Below are 17,682 nucleotides of genomic sequence, written 5' to 3' on the forward strand. Positions count from 1 at the left end.
CTTCGATAGATTTTAGCACGGGTAATTAAACCAGCGGTGTAGCCGGGCCGACGATTTAGTCAGCCTATGCAAAATTATATGATAAATCATTTCATAAATCATATAGCCATATGCACGGTTGTCTGGTCATTCATGCTTTATTTGCATGCATCACACTTATTCTAATTAAAATTATACGCGTTCTAAGTTACAGTTTTAAAGTTTCAAGACAGTTTTATATATAATGCCGTATTGTTAAGAATTGGCAGTAGATGTAACCATTGATTTCCTAAAAAATCAAGTAGCCTTGCACAGATTTCAAACTAAAGCAACTGTTTTCATTAAAGGTTCCGTGACGTGTAACGGTGATATCGTGAGGAATGCCAACTGTCCTAAAGATCAGTACATGGTGGTCAAGATTGCCTCGTTCCGTGGATTACTCGCAACAAAGACTTGTGGTTTGAATTTAACTGATTATAGTTGTGAACTTGATGTAACATGTCTTGTAAAGAAGAAATGTGATGGTCTTCATGAATGTAGTTTGCGTGTGGATGACGCCTTGTTTCCTAGTTATAGGTGTCCAGGATTGAAAACGTATGTTTATTTTGAATATCAATGCGTGAATACAGTGGAAGCGTATAAAGCACCTTGCGGTATGTATATCGACTACTTTTCCTAAAGTCGGCGCAAAGCGAATGGCTGGGATAGAGTAACTATTCGAATTAGCTACAAGGAATAAAACGTATTTTCAAATCCCAGAAAAAACCCAGAAGTATAATTAGTACCACTGGCATTTGAATGCTATTTGCAATATCTACTTATGCAAAGTAAATTAAAGTGTTTGCACCTTTTTTATACATAATTTACCATTGCATCGAACGCTACGTGCAGCATAGTGTATGAAAAAAAATTCATCCATGCATAAATGTTGCCTTAATATTAAATGACGGTGCATCGAGTGGGCCTCCAAGTAATCATTTGTGGCATATACCGCGTGTGTTCTTAAAAAATGTACTTCTGTATTCTACAGGGTGTGTAAAAAAGTACCCCCTAATGCTATCAAGGTTTTCTTAAAATTTGAATGCTTTATTATCATGCTAAATCCACGGACACGTAAAATGGAAAGCGAGAGATGTTTAATTTCTATGCTTTAACCAAATTACTATGTAATTTATACACTAGGGACAAGATATATAAAACTCTTCTACATTTTGCGACTCTGATTGGTCAATACTGTCTTTTTACAACTGTCTCCAGTGGGTTATTCATGCATTCAAATTTCAACAAACGCATTTCAAAATACATTTGTAACCCATTAGTATTTAAAACATAATATCTCTCTTCTCTAGTTCATGATTTTTCTCTGTTATATTCGTCCACACCTAACGAAGGCATAATTCAAATAACCACCGATACTGGGGTGATGAATATTTGTTGGCAAAGTTTAACAAACTACCACACCAATAATATTATCTGTCGTCACCTTGGATACCGCTATGCTAGCTCACCTGTGAATGTGTCCATCCCAGTGAATGCCAAAGATGCTACTTTCTCCGGGAATATCACCTGCAATGGTTATGAAAAATACTTATCCCAGTGTTCAATTGCTGAAGCCACAGAAAGTTGCTCGCAACTATCTTACATCGAATGTGAGTGACGTTAAGTTAAAGGGGGGGGGGGGCAGCACGAAAGGATTACGATTTATACTGTTTTTGGATAAAGGTCTCCCTAATCGATTCTGGATATTCGAAATATATATAAAACCGCGAGAATTTAACAAAACATTTTATTAATTCGGGTTTTACCCTGAGCAAACAAAAGTGTTCGTTTGGCTTATTGTATTGTTTCATTGCTTTATTGTTCTAATGTATTGTTCTCAAAACCTTCATAATTGTCTTTCTTTAACAAAAAGTATCATTCCCCTAACTTTTGTGAACGATAATGTCACAAAGTAAAAAAGCTAACTTATTAAAATGTAATAATAATTTTAATAACCACCAGAAGGCTTCTTCACAAAAAATTTTATTAAATTGTAACAACGTTCCGGAGTTTACTCCATCATCAGGTTACATTTACATGTTAAAAACCGTTTAAACATGCGACTGTTATTACCTCATGTGCGTTTGCAGGGAGATATAAATGAAGTGTCCGAAAATTTTAACAAGTAGAACTGTGTCACAGAGTAAATAACAGATACAGAGCTGGAACTAGTGTACCCAAATTTTAATGCGCATGCTCAGCAAGTGCCACAGATTTAAAATATAACCCTTGTTTATTCAGAATAACTTGCCTCGTAATATGGAGCCAATAGATTTTAATCCAAATTAGAGGAAAACTTTTTAGTTCATCCCATTTCATGAAAATAACGGGTACGATGAAATACGACGTAGAAAATAAGATCTAGGAATTAGATACAAATTATAATTAGTTTAAAATCTATATTTATATATAATAAACAAGTGGAATTTCTTGTCACTCATCTCAAATTCAATATTCGGAATATAAACTTTATTTTCAATTTCAGGTTATTCTCGTTTTCGTCCTTTTGATCATTTCCTTCGTTTCCATCGTTTCCGCCATTATAAACTGATGTTGCTCGATAAACAAAAGTTTCCCGATTCTTCATTTACCGCCACTGATTCTATGAAAGGTCACTCTGCTTCTGATGCAAGGATATCTAGTGGTAGTTCTTGGTGTGCTCCTGTATCGGGCGGCACACATTATCTTCAAGTGGACTTAGGAGCACTTTATCGGATCTATTATATTGTAACATATGGTGACCGAACCAGTCCGAAGTGGATCATCACATATAAATTGAATTACACAACGGATTTAGTAAACTGGAAAATGATCCCCAGGGTGAGAAGGAGCAGAAAACAAAACATATTGCGCAATAAAATACGCTGACTGATGGATAGTCAGTAGCGTGGGCCCAACCCGACGACTTGCATGTCCCGCTATGCTAATATTTTTTGTTCGGTAACTGCGAAAACAATAAATTTCTAAAGAAACAAATAATTATAATCACACAAAATTTACATAGCAGGACAAAATCGTCAGGCTGGTTACGTCACTGATGATAGTTTAAACAATCTTTCAAACGTTTGAAATTTAGTCTGCTTAATTATAGGCTTCTTTGATCATATATTCATTCTTTAAAATCATAAAAGCAATCGTCTTTAAAATTAGTGAAGAGGAACATTTATACCGGGTGTCCCCAAGAAACAAAACTTTTAAAATTACTTTTCTTTTCGCGGATTCCTTTGGCCAGTCGTAATTGAAACGAAATTCAAGTGAAATTGGCGTTGGAGCAATATAAATTCCGGTGTAAGAAACCAATTCAATGGATCGATATTTCGCTATTCACGATGCACTACTTAATATTTATTTGCAGATATGTCCAGGAAACTACTATTCTCATTGCAGATATTTCAAGGAAACAACAATGTATCATTTACAGTAGCTTAGCCATCCTGTAGATTTGTCCCGCTATGCTAATATTTTAGCGTTCACTGACTTTAAAAACAATAGATTTCTAAAGAAATGAATAATTATAATAATTCGAAATTTACATAGCAGGATAAATTGCCAGGCTGGCTACGCCACTGATCGTTAACTATATTCTAATTGCAGATATTTCAAGGAAACAAGAATGCTTACGGTCATTCAGCTTGGCAGAGAGGTCTGGAACGTTATCGGGCGGTAACAAGAGCTTTTCGATTTATTCCAATAATGTATGTAGGTCAACCATGTGTGAGAGTTGACTTGTTTGGCTATGGTGAGTCACATGCTGTTTTTGTTTCAGTTGGATTCTTAATTATTATATTATTTTGCTCCATGACCATGAGGTATGTGAGGAGGGCATTTAAATACACTAGCGGTCAAAAAGAACTGCTCAAATGTTGCTATTGTTGTATGTAACAGGAATCTTAACAATCAATCTTTTATTGTACACTAGCGGTCAAAAAGACTGTTTAGATACAAATTCATAAAAAAGAAGCGAATATAGGAGAAAGCTTCATAGACATTTTGGATAATTCTCTTATTCTAAGCAATATTTCAATAATGTAACGCAACCTGCCACACTTCAAAGATAGTCAAACAATGGATTCAGGAAGAGGGAGTGACAGAAATGGATTGGCCTGAACAGTCAAAAGACCTTAACCCTATTCAAAATCTTTGGGACGATGTCAAGGGGATAGCGCAAGAAAATAATTAATTCATAAAGCGTGGATGATTTATGGGTTGCTGTAAAGATTGTCCATAGGATGAATTTTTTTTCACTGTGAAGATTACCACCTTAACAGAAAGTATGCCACGCCGGTGTAAGACCGTCATCAATTACAAGGCCAAAAGAGGGTCAACATAATATTACTATTTCATATAGCCTAGCATGTATTCTAGTCTATATTTGCTCATATATATTTTCAGAGAGAGAGTTACGTTCATTTGAGAGCATTTCAACTTGTGTTGAGCAGTTCTTTTTGACCGCCAGTGTATAATAAAGCTACACCTATATGTTATTTGCGTTTTCATTTTTTTATGCTCTTCAAGCTGTGTTACCAGATTCACCTAGAAACCTAACAGTGACTAACGTCACGTCCCGATCTGCTGATGTATCTTGGTTAGAACCCGAATATCCAACCCGCATTCTCAAATATTGGAGACGACTGAAGGGAAAACAAATACTTATTAAAGTAATGACGGATAACTCTGTCATTTTGAACGTTACCACTGACAGATTCGTCGATCGTTACAAAATCGACCATCTTACTCCGTTCACAGTATATGAAATATCTGTATCCGCTGGAAATTATTATGGTTTTGGTCTTCCTGCTATTACATCATTCTTAACATCTGAAGAAGGTACACATCAATTTTGAATATATGAACAGGGGAGTAAAAAATACAGTTCTGCCTCTCATCATGTGTTTCCAAGATTGGTAAAATAAATTAGCCATTTTCGTTAGTCCCCTCCCCCAATTATCCTTCTAGTTTTGATCCTACTCGCTATTGTAGTCAACCAAACTGCCAAGCTATTTCTTTTTCCAGAGTCGAGACTACTATCAAAGCGAAAATTCTTAAAATATTTTTTTCTTCTCAAATTTTTACATAAATATCTTCAATGAGTCAGAAATAAGCGTCAAAAAACAAGTTGAAGTAATATTGCATGTGGAGCACTTCGAGCAAAGTTAATGTGTTGTACAATTTCTTTGCTAAAATGAGAAATGTTGCTTAGAACTCATAAAATATTGAATTTTTCTAGTCTGATTAAAATCATCATGGTTCATTACAAACGCATTTGTCTGAATTGCCTCTTGTCTGAATTGCAGATTGAACTGCCTAGTCTGCCTACGTATACTCTGCAAAACTTGGTACTGCACTTATTATGTTAGTATACTAAAAATGCTTTGTCGAAAGGAGCACATTTATTCAATCAAATGTAATGCAGTTTAATTTTAAAATGATTTTTCGAAAATGGACAAAATGGCAAAATGTTTCTTGCTTACTAACTAAACAGCCTCGGAGGCCAAACGGGTAAGCGGAAATGCTATAAAGGTTCAGAATAATATTATGTAGAAGTTTATCAGGAATATACTTTATTTTTGCACGAAACTACCGTGTTTACATTGTAAACTATACACGAAATGTTTATGCATGGTATAATGCTACAAGAGGCTTAGAGTACGATTTTATCATAATATTAATAAACAAATAGTCATGTGATGTTTAATTATGGATAAATAGTGATCGTGATAAAAGCTAAATATTTTTATGACTTTAATACATACCACGTTTCGTTTACCATTAACTCGATGACTTCAGAAAGATATATATATATAGATTTGGATTATTTTTTTTGTTAACCCTTCAAAATGTTCTGAAATAACCAATTAAGTATATTCAAATTGGCAGGTTTGTTGAAACTAAAATAAAGCACAAAGCTTTGTCTTCAATATTTAGCCCCAAGTGGTCCTCCGATGAACATCAAAGCAACATCAAGAAGTGCATCATCGTTGCTTCTTGTCTGGGATCCTCCAGAGAAAAATAAACAAAATGGCGTCATTACCAGTTATACTGCGTGCCTTTCACATTTGAAAAATGGATCTTGCTTTCAAATGTTCACCACAGGTGAAAGTAGGTGGCTTATCGGGAATTTGAATTTTTCAACGAAGTATTATGTTCGCATTCTCGCCAGAAATAAAGCAGGAAGCAGCAACTACAGTGAAGGTCAAGTGATCTTCAGTAATGAACGTAAGAAAAAATTTGTAATTCTTTTAATAATTCTAGAGCAAAGCACTAAGATGCTGTCTATTGATAAAAACATGTCAACACTTTCAATTTTTGGTGCGATTTTGGAGCCGAAAAACTGGAAATTGGAAACAAATTAACAAAATAAGCTTCTTATAATTGCTACGAACGGAAAAATATGATGGCTGCATAATGCTTTCCTTGGTAACTACAAATAACCTTATGAGTTAATAATTAGCGATAATAACTTAATAGAAATATTAGTAGGATTCCTAAATATCCTACAAGTAATTCATTCATAATTATTACTGATTTTACTGAAATGCATCTTGGCAAGGTGATATTACAATGTTACAAAACAAATTGGAAACCACTCGAAAAATGTGACTCAACTCTTAGTTGAGAATGCACTGCTCGGAATCGTTGTTCGTCGTAAACATACCCTAACCCTTTGTTCTCGAGCTCCTAACAAACAGCCTACAGTCAGTTCAGGCAAGCAAAGTAAACTAATCTTTCTTTTAAAAGATTCAATTTTAGATAGGAGTGAAGAGGAAATCAATGGTGGTTGTAAGACGTATCTGCTAGGAATGATAATTTCCGCAACGCTCGTGATTGCTTCTTTCGTCGCCATTGCTTGTTTGGTTCGTAAAAATCGTCGGCTCAAATCATTATACCCCACGATTGGGATAGTGAACATGAAAATTAGAAGGAAAAATTCATCAAATATTTATGACATCCCGGAGCAAGGTAATGTCTGTGACGAGGAAAACTTGGAAAGTCCACAAGAGAATTACACGGAGCTCCAAAGGAGGGACCATGAAGGTTTTTACATGAAGTACAACACAACTAGATAAATATGCATCCAATGCACAATTCACAAATTAATCGTTCTAATGCAAACATGAAGATACAATTTGCCTTTTGAACAATACGTTTTGTTCATTGGCCATAATTTTGTTACATATTTTCTTATTTCAAGTTGCCAGTAAAACAGTACATAGCTTAGAGATTAAAGCACCTGGCATTTGATTACATATACTTCAAAGCAATTAACGATAAGTAAACCTGTTTATAGCTGCTAGTGATGTACCTACTTTTTTACCTTTTTACCGGGTTACAATGAAATCGGTTTCCTTCGGAAAATCTGCGACAAGCTTTCAAAAACAGAGGTTATTATGTAGAGCGTTGCTTGATTAGCAAACCTATAACTTAGAAAAAGCGAAACTGTTTTGGCAAAATCAGGTCTCTTTATTCCTATTATTGGTTCCTATGAGATTATAAGAGTGTGCAACCAGTCTTAACAGGGACGTAGCGTTGCTATATAAATTGCACAACCCCCATTTATAAAATGCTAAGTAGCAGAGAATTAAAACTTGCAGAGGGGCATGAATATTATGGTGATCGAGTTGTAGATATAGGGCCAATGTTACGCATAATTGTAAATTTTAAATTTTGTTAATAAAGTTGTTTCTGTGTACAAACAAACTTTACTGTGCATAAAAATGCTTATGCCGTGATGTGTCAAACATTAATACACTTTTGAGGCCCAACAGGGTGATTAAAGGCATTCACACCCTAACGCTTGTATTCTAAAAGCTTGCTCACACTCAAACTCATTAATTGGGAGATTATAATCTTTCCATAACGTTTCAATGGCAGTATTTCGAGCCGAATAGGGGCTTGATTTTCAGTTATTAACCTTATATCTTTCCGTCTCTTAAGAGAAAATTTTCTCATTGTCTCTCTCTCTCTCAATTTATATGTCACACTCAAAGAGCGTGAGTTTGAGTGAGCTCTATATATATATATATGAAGGTGCGGAAACACGTCTGGTATATTATGAACTGTGTGGAAACATGTCTGGTATATCATGAACTTGTTTTATTCTTGATTTCCTCAGACTCAACTATTTGTTTGTTAATATACAAACGTTTCGCCGGTCAAGGCTTCTTCAGTGCAACGGTTAGTAGCAATATTAAGATCCTAGTGTATATACAGGTATGTAGAATTAAAAATTAAGAGGGGCGGATCTAGGGGTAGTCACACCGATCACTCGACTAACATAAAAATTCCGCAATAATTTAATTCAATGAAAGTGAAATAATTATTATTTTTCCGAACGCAGTCCAGTTGTAAATTTGCAGCGGCATAATTAATTTTCTGGTCGAATGAATTAAATTAACATTGATCTCTCTTGATGTCCCCGCTCTGATTTCAAATTTCAAACTGCACAATCGTGATCGTTCTGGAGGCTTGGCCTGATCGTTTCTGGTCAATCTGATTGGTTCATTCGGTGGTTTCCAAGGAGACAAAAATGGTGATCGTTTTGGAGGTTTGGTCTGATCGTTTTAGAGGTTGGTTATGGGCGTTTTTCATCAATCTGATTGGTCAGATCGATAGTTTCCATGGCAACACAAGTTGTGATCGTTTTGGAGGTTGGTCTGATCTTCATTTCTTATTGGCTGTTTAATTCCTGATCGATCACGACCGATCAAGCGATCAGAGTCAGACTCAGACTAGCCTCCTCCGCAGGCATTTCTTATATATTTATATTATGCATTTATATTTGACCGTGAGTAATATCACCGATCATGACCGATCAGAGCCCGTGTTTTGCAGTCGAATGTATAGTTCTTTGTAAGGGAATTCAAAAGAAAAACAAGTATAGAGCAGTTTTAATGCGGGCGCTATGTTCATGACACTATTAAATAACATGTCGTCGAGAGATGGATGTTTTCGTATTAAATATACTCGCATGTGTTCGTCTGTTCGACGAATTGAGAAGTGTACTGTTATAAGGTAAATTATCCAATGTTGATGTTTATGTAAACTATACTCTGATAATACTATAAGTTCATATAAACAATGGTCCGATAATATAACTATGTTATTGTTAGCTTATATATTTTACCTAGGCTTTGAGGCTGCTGTTATTAGCATATATTTGCATTCGCCCGTCGCCCGTCAAATCGATTTAGAATGTCGAGCCTATTCATATTCTCATTTGTATTGATTATTCGCATTACCCAGATTCTTCTTGCTAGCATTGTATAGATTGTGAGCTAGTGTAATAATCTGTAATTTGCAGTTTGAAAGATTTAGAAAGCTATGGATATTTGCGAAATCATTATAATATATAAATATAAAGCAATTTCGCTTTGACCATATACAATGATAACGTAATAAACCTGTGTTCTTACATTTCACTAGACAATAACATTTTGAGCTGAAAATTTCTTGAGAGGTCTGTTCGAAGGGGTAAATTTCTACCATTATTGAGATTTGACTATTGCTATAAAAACATGCATTTTATACCCGCAAAACGTCCCTTTTTAAGCCTTCCATTTCAGTGCCTACACAATGTCAGTTTTGTGTGGCATTCAATATAGCTGTGCCCTAGGAATTTAGCAGACTTTAACCTGGCATTAAGCTTGGAAAGCCTCATAAATTGGCTATCTGTAAAACAAGGAACGGGGAATCGGGGAAAGGAATGAGGAAAGGAACGGGGAACGGTAAAACCAGGAATGAGAAAAGCCGGAATCTGTAAAACCAGGAATGGGAAAAGCCGGAATCTGTAAAACCAGGAATGGGAAAAGCCGGAATCTGTAAAACCAGGAATGGGAAAAGCCGGAATCTGTAAAACCAGGAATGGGAAAAGCCGGAATCTGTAAAACCAGGAATGGGAAAAGCCGGAATCTGTAAAACCAGGAATGAGAGAAGCCGGAATCTGTAAAACCAGGAATGAGAAAAGCCGGAATCTGTAAAACCAGGAATGGGAAAAGGCGGAATCTGTAAAACCAGGAATGAGAGAAGCCGGAATCTGTAAAACCAGGAATGGGAAAAGCCGGAATCTGTAAAACCAGGAATGGGAAAAGCCGGAATCTGTAAAACCAGGAATGAGAGAAGCCGGAATCTGTAAAACCAGGAATGGGAAAAGCCGGAATCTGTAAAACCAGGAATGGGAAAAGCCGGAATCTGTAAAACCAGGAATGGGAAAAGCCGGAATCTGTAAAACCAGGAATATAATATAATAATAGATAGTAAATAATAGTAAAAGGAACAACATAATTTTATATTTCTTCGATTTAGCATTTTTTATAACCAGCAAAAAGTCTTAGATACGTCCGGTGATTTATGATCGAAGACACCTATTGCGCGCAAATCTTAGCGAGGTTAATAATAAACTTAAACTTAAACTTAAACTTAAACAAAGGTTCAGATTTGACTCCCACTAACCACTACCATTAATAAGGGAACATGATCCAATCAAATGCGAAAGAAAGGTTGTGGTAGTGGAAGTCAAATGTGAACCTCGCTAATATCGACAATCAAAACGAAACAAACCCTAATAAACCCTAAACACAACATAACAGGAAAATACATGGCCAACACTGTCCTACAGCGTAATAGCTTTAAAATCTTAGTTGCTAAATAATAAGTCTGCCTATACAAGTAGGCTATTATGTGAGCGGTAGCTGTCTCATACCGGGATGTTTAATCCAAAATTTTGCGTCAATCGATTTAAGTGTTCTTGCTTAAGAGATGCGTAAAATACTGGGCTAATTTGAAGCAGACCAACATGGAACGTAGGATATCGCAGCAAAATACATTCACGTCGAAAATGGAAATGGACGTTTTGCACTTCCGCATTTCTCGTCAGTTGTCCTGTTAATCTATCTCGGTATTCCCGAATATCGCGACAAACGACAACAAGATCATCTGGACAGTGCTGTGGTGGATTTTGGATTGCACCACCACATCCATAGCACCTTGATACTTTCGTCCCTTGTAACCACTTCAACTGAAAGGCACTCGCGGGCAAACGACTCGGTTGATTAGTCACAGGACTATGTTGGTTAGCACTCGCGGACGATCCAATCAAAGAATATTGAAACGACGGGGTAGAATTAAACTCCACCGTTTGGGGTGCTTGTGTGACACCGCTGGGTAATGTGAAGGCATGGCGGGATATGCTGTCATTGTGGGATACGATGATGGCAAGCCTGCAGACGATTCTGGTGCCCCGTAACTTCCAACTGCTGACATCGAGTAGGGAAAACGTGATGGTTGCATTTGAGAATTGACTGTTGCAAATGAAGATTGTGAAGGTACACTAGATTGCAGGTTCGGCGTAGGTTGCAAGAGTGGCAAATCCTCGTTGTTGCCTAGCACATCGACGTATTCCATGATTGGCTTAGGTTTGGCATTCGTCCTTTTTCTGGTAGATGGCTTTTTCCCAGCGGACTTCGGACCACTTTGCTCGACCATGTCCATCATCATGGTTCTCTTTTTCTTCCCTTGAACCAAGATAGAAATTCCTTGAGTATCCCTTTCACTTGCGCTACGGCCAGAACGTGCTCGCAAATCTTTGTTGAGAAGTTGACACAGGTGCGATCACATGACAATGAATTGCCCTTGCCGGGTTGCACAATGTGAATTTGTTGGACGTTCCAGCAACAACGAATGATCCATCGACTGCTCCTGGTTTGGCAATTACGTTTCCAGGGACGCTTAAGAGGTTTGAAGCTCTTTCAAACAATGACTCTAATATGGTAACGGAATGGACTTTATACCACTTTCTTCTGCGGTTACACTGATATATACTTTCGCTGGGTCTTCGCCTGACTCAGGTTGTACAGGGATAACTTCTTTCATTTCATTCATCCAGCTTTAATGAAGTCAAGGGATTTCTTGCTGATTTGGGCATGGTTTAAACGGCTTCTTTGCACATCGTTCACTGTAAGATGCGAAAACTGTTGACATACTCGGTACGGACCCATCCCGAAACACTGCACGAGTCTCGTTGCGTTGTTGGGTTTCGATGATATTTTTTATTTTATCGACAAACTCGTGAGGTTACTAGCCTCGAAGTGCAGGCCATGCTTTATCAAAAAGTTGGCCGACTCAGGCATTATTCTTATATTCAGATGGTGGGCTCCCCAAACCGGCATCTATTCTCACTGGCTTTATCATCGAGTCTTTCATATCCATTGCCTGCAATTTTTAATTGGTATATATGAACACCTGCACGAATATATATATATATATATATATATATATATAATAATAATATATATATATATATATATATATATATATATATATTATATATAACACAGCATGAGAAACACGAGTTACTTCATCGAAATTTATTTATTTATACCGCTCTGCGTAAGCATTGAGCGCTCTATCCGGACGATTTTGTATATGAGTTGTATGATGTCACGGCAGTTACTATCCCTACATTTTCATGTGCATATATAAAAAAATGAAAAAACACCTCTACAAGAAGACCGGCATTTTGGCATTATATGCATGTTCTATGCAGTGAAATTAAGTCCAGAGATTTTCTTACCTTTTCACGCGTAAACCATTCGTAAAAGGTTTCTTCTTGTTCTTGTTTCCATTCGCCGACTCTCTTTGTTCCCAACTGTCTTTCAGATTATGAAGCCTGCAAATTGGTCAACTGAATCACTGTCAACAAGTCCAGTGTACTTCGTTGTCCCTTCTTGTTTACCAAATATCTCGGTCATATATTGGGTTTTAGCTTCCGTGGAAATACCCCTCTCAGAAAGTTCTCTCGCTATGTTATCCTTAAAATGAGTAAAACAACGAAGGAAGACAGCAAATCGCAGGTTTCTTCTGAAACCATCGATGAGAGCTTTTTCCCCATCGGTCCCGCACGCGAGAATGCCCTCAAGATCTGGCTTGGCTGTGGTGATGGAATGCGCGAATTTAGAATATGTTTTCCAATCTTTTCGCATCAATAACGGTCCGACAAATACAGGCGGCTTTCCAGTTTTGGTGTTTTCTAATTTCAGATTCCTGTAAGTTGTTACCGTTAAACTAATGTTTCTATCAAAGATATAAATGTTGGATCAATACCAAAAACGCTGAAACTCCTGGGATTTGTGCAAAATTTGACCAGCTCGTCCAGTTGCTGGTCGTTTGCAAGGACAATAAAAAGATCGGGGTGTATAGAACATTCCCTTATAAATATAGAGTCTCTTGATTCTTCTTCTTCCCTCTTAGCGCGTTCTAAAAGTGTCCAAACATTGTCCAAACTAACATGCGTGGTACTTTTTCCCGTCTTGTTAGAAGAATCGTTTGACTCACTTTCAACTTCAACCTCTTGTCTTCCGGTACGCCTTGCATTGTATATATCAGTGGGTCCCCCTGGGTAGTTCACTTACACTTCTGGCCCTTGTCACGTCACCAGCAGAAATGTAAACCTCGTCAAGAACTTCTTTTGGAGTTTTATTCTTGTTCATGACAGATTTCTTTAACTTGCTCCTGGTGCTTGGCAGTAGTCGTTTGTATGACGATCCAGTCTTTGCGTTTCCATGAGGCAAAATTCTATTTACTTCATGTTCTGGGCCATCAAACACGTATTGCACTAAGGCAAACGGAAGGGGTTCACCAGAGTTGTCTAAAAAGAAATATGACATGAATTAATTTATAGCAGTAAAACTAACTATAGAAAAAATAAAATGGCGAGGATGATGTTTGTAATGAGTAAACTTCGAAAGAAAAATATTTACATGGTTCAGGTCACCAGCGATTTACAAAAAATATTATATGCTTACCATACAAAGTGCACACACTCTTGCGGACTTTGCGGTCTGAAACATTTTGATAGTACACTCTTTTTAAAGTATACACGTCCTCCATTGGTTGCCGCATTGATCTCGTCTCAATTTTTACAATGTTTGCAATCCCTTGAGAGCCTCTAGATACTTGAAAACAGCATTTCGGCGACCCTTTGTGCCGCCAAGCGCCCATGTCATCACACTTAAGATCATCCGGGTGTTTCAAACATCTGGTATCCACCAAAAATGATACGTTGTGTGACACGTTGATGGGCTGGGATATGCAGGTTTGCTCCGGCTCATATGTTCCCAATAGTATGCGAACAAGTTGCACAGAAGTGTATGCATTGTTATTCCAAGCGAAAACTGGAGTAAACGCATCTTCTTTATACGGCGTACCAATGGGATTAAAAGACTGAAGAAGCGACTCTTCGTCACTATTTTGAAAAGGGATACAAAAATAAACATGGTCACAATACAGGCGATAAATGCGGTTAGAATAAATAATCCTTTTTTGGTTTTTTCACCACTCTCACTACAATAATATGAAAACATTCAAAATAATACAGCAATAGCACAGTTACAAGTTTGAGCTGAGATATGCATACACACCTTAACTCATCTTCACTCGACGACGTTTCTAACATTCTTTTAGTGCCAGTTTTAAAACGGGTCGATGTATTGTCCTGGGTAAATAGTGAAGCAAAAATATAATTCAATAAATTATTGTTTACTTTTATGTACCGCCGAAGTTATCTTGAACTTACTTTGTTGCCTAATTTTGATGATCTCTTTCTCTGTTCTGTTGGAGATTCTTCTTCATTACTCCCGCTCTGTTCATCACTCTCCGTATCTTCTTTGCATTAAAATAACACATGACACCAATTAATAATAATATTATATTAACTTGACACAAAGAATATAACTTTCTCTATGAATATACAAACCGTGAACTGAACTGGAACTTAGTAAACTGACAAAGGGAACAGTTATTATTTCATCATGTGCACATTGCCCTGGATCATTCGCCACAGTTTTCAAAAGTCGCGGCTGAAAACTAAAATTTAATTGTTTATTTTTGACATGTACATCATAATTCAATTACAGGCGTTATACATGGTATTTACACGTAATTCGTTTATCTGACGCTGTGGTACGTGACAGAAACATGCATTGAATAAACTTAACTTACCCTTTTTGGTGATCAGTGTTCCTTATACCACTTGCAATTGTTGATATCAGTCGTTCCTGCAAATTAGCAAAACCGATTAGATATTAAATGGAACACGATTGCTTCACATTAAGCGGATCAAAAACATTGCATTTGTAACATTCTCCAACACAGTTACAGCAGTATACATGTACAGTTATCATTACCGGGCTTGCAGGTTGATTTTGCGATAATGGATAAGACAAGGTTTTTTATACATACCTGTCTCACGACGAATTGCTGATCGGGTGATGCTTGCTTAGAATTAACACAGTGTGAACTAAAATGAGCAGAAATTTATCTCAGTATTTATATACAAAATATAGTCTTTGTCATGGCAGAAATTAAATAAAAGAAAAACATTATAGAATATTATCAGTTTTTACCTATATAATTCTCCGTTTCTCATCACTAACAGTGATTGTGGACAAACAGAAACCACTCCAGAGCATTCAAGCCTCTTCCACAGCCAGGTACATGCGGAGTGCGAAGATTCTTCAGGCGTTCCTGGGAAGTATTTAATCATCCCTGTCGATTTACCACCAGCTGAAGGAGGGACGGGATGAGTATCCAAAATAAACAACTTTCCCATCAACGATCCGAAAAGAAGAACATACGGTTTACACGTGTAGAAACCAATTGAAACGGTACCCTCACCCAACATGTCCATCGCAGCTTTCAAGAGATTTGTCTTTCCCTCTTTTGTGAAGACACCATACGAATAAGGCAATTTCTCGAAAAACTCGTAGCCTGAGGGAAGGCAATCGATTTCCCGAATTATCTTGTATGCTTCTCCAATGTCATAGTGCTTGGAAATGTCCCTGTGTCCGTTAATTGCCTGTGGAAAATTGGCGATGACTTCTTCAGAAATTTGAGCAATTTCACGCCAACTTGCTTGATCTTTAGTGCTTCCCGTAAGAACCTTATGCGCAATTTTCAGACACAAAAAGGCGCAAGCGTTTGTACCATCACCGGCTAACTTTCCTTCTTGTAGAATTGCGTCCGAAACGCCACAGTCCTTGTTATTAACTAAATTATGCATTTCACCAGCAATGTTACCATCGAGATTTTCAATGAACGACGATTGGGATATCTTTAAGTGAATCTCATGCGACGTGTTCTCCAGTACAACAACGTTTGGAGGTATTGTTTCTTCTTTTGCAGATTCCACACCAGCTGGCAAAGCCGCGCTACACCTTTTGTCATTCTCGAAAATTGTAATGACTTGTTCGGTGCTTGGCCTTAACCAGGGATCGAACATAGTGCAGGATCTGTATAACTTGACCAATAACTGCCACTCGACATTTTGTTTTTCGTCGTACTTGGTTTGCTTCTTGGGCGCTTCCTTTGCTTTTACGAACATTTCCAGCATTTGCAAAGGGGTTTTGCTAGCGTATTGGCTTTTCTGCATGTTAATTTCGAACGGATGTTTCAAACCAGGATTTGTTAAACTGAACAATACCATTCCATAAGACCACATGTCAGCTTTTTTCAAGTCGTCAAATGTTGCCACGGGTAATTGAAACTCCTTGACTAAAATTTCTGGAGCCATGAAAACAGGCGTGCCTCTGTTAACTCGGTTGGTTTTGGTCGAAACAATTGTGTTGGTATGGAATTCCTGTGATCTGCTTTCTCCAAAATCGGTGAGTTTGCAAACCAAAGGCAATTCAGATGAAATTCTTTCCATTTCGGCAAGGTTGGGCACTTGGCAATAATGTTGGTTAGAAACTAAAATGTTTGCAGGTTTTAAATCCCTGTGGGTAATGCCTTTACCGTGAAGATAATCTAATCCAGACACCACATCGGTTGCTACCTTGTAAAACACATGTCGGTCTATATTCGCACAATCGTTTCTGTCAAATTGACCAAGAAGGTCTGCTAGACAATTCACCTTTGTATCGAGACCAAAAGGTTTAAAATCGAAATAGACATATTCTAACAGTATAGCGTACTTGTCATTACAAATACCAATAAACTCTACGATATTTGAGTGGGCAAGGCTGTTCAGGAGTTTGGCTTCTTTCTGCATTTTTTTCCTGGTCTCTGGGTCATCTTCGATGCCAAGAAACTTTTTGATTACCACTTTTTTGCCACTTACCGGAATCTCAGCTGTGAATACCGTCGCAAAGCCTCCACGACCGATTTCGTCTTTATTCACCAAATCTGTAAATTTGAAGCACGGTAAACCATCAACTTCACTGACATTCTTCTCAGCGTCTGTTGTGCGTTCGACTAACGACGAAAAGCCTCCAAAAACAGACATTCCAATTTCTCAAACAAGATAGTATTGTTGAAGAAATAACATATTGCCCGTCTTACACGTGTAGTACATTCATGGTGCCAAAATACCTCTAACGAAAAGACTCAAGTCCAGAAACACGTTTTGTTATGCAGCGACCGTTTTCATACAGTATATATACGTTTACAAAAATATGAAAACACTCGATGAGTATAAAAGACAACTTTGACGTAGCAACTCTGCGTATATATGATCATTATCATATGTCTCACGATGTAAATTACATCACCCGACATTGTGATTATGACAGGAGAGCTATAAATAGAACCAACTCATCGCGAGTCGGACGTCTACGAAGACAGCATCATGCTTGTTTCGTTTTGATTGTCGATATTAGCGAGGTTCACATTTGA

At 37.3% G+C, this 17,682-nt stretch overlaps 1 protein-coding gene across 1 annotated transcript; it reads left to right on the forward strand.

Annotated features, from left to right (window-relative positions):
• The first annotated feature begins 4,654 nt into the window (after positions 1 to 4,654).
• On the forward strand, positions 4,655 to 7,099 carry LOC114541880 (receptor-type tyrosine-protein phosphatase F-like). The gene is made up of 3 exons (XM_028561685.1): positions 4,655 to 4,845; positions 5,944 to 6,234; positions 6,757 to 7,099. The coding sequence occupies exons 1-3, from the start codon at positions 4,680 to 4,682 to the stop codon at positions 7,083 to 7,085; spliced, it is 786 nt and encodes a 261-aa protein (XP_028417486.1). The 5' UTR covers positions 4,655 to 4,679; the 3' UTR covers positions 7,086 to 7,099.
• The last annotated feature ends 10,583 nt before the right edge of the window (positions 7,100 to 17,682 follow it).

The sequence above is a fragment of the Dendronephthya gigantea genome, unplaced genomic scaffold (genome assembly GCF_004324835.1).
Source record: "Dendronephthya gigantea isolate DGI-Jeju-01 unplaced genomic scaffold, DenGig_1.0 000315F, whole genome shotgun sequence".
NCBI classification, from domain to species: domain Eukaryota; kingdom Metazoa; phylum Cnidaria; class Anthozoa; order Malacalcyonacea; family Nephtheidae; genus Dendronephthya; species Dendronephthya gigantea.

Bases quoted from the DNA above. Each gene is read 5' to 3' on its own strand.
- LOC114541880 (XM_028561685.1), top strand. From the start codon at position 4,680: ATGACGGATAACTCTGTCATTTTGAACGTTACCACTGACAGATTCGTC. The intron at 4,846-5,943 runs GTACACATCAAT...TTCAATATTTAG, and splicing joins ATTCTTAACATCTGAAGAAG to CCCCAAGTGGTCCTCCGATG. The intron at 6,235-6,756 runs GTAAGAAAAAAT...TTCTTTTAAAAG, and splicing joins AGTGATCTTCAGTAATGAAC to ATTCAATTTTAGATAGGAGT.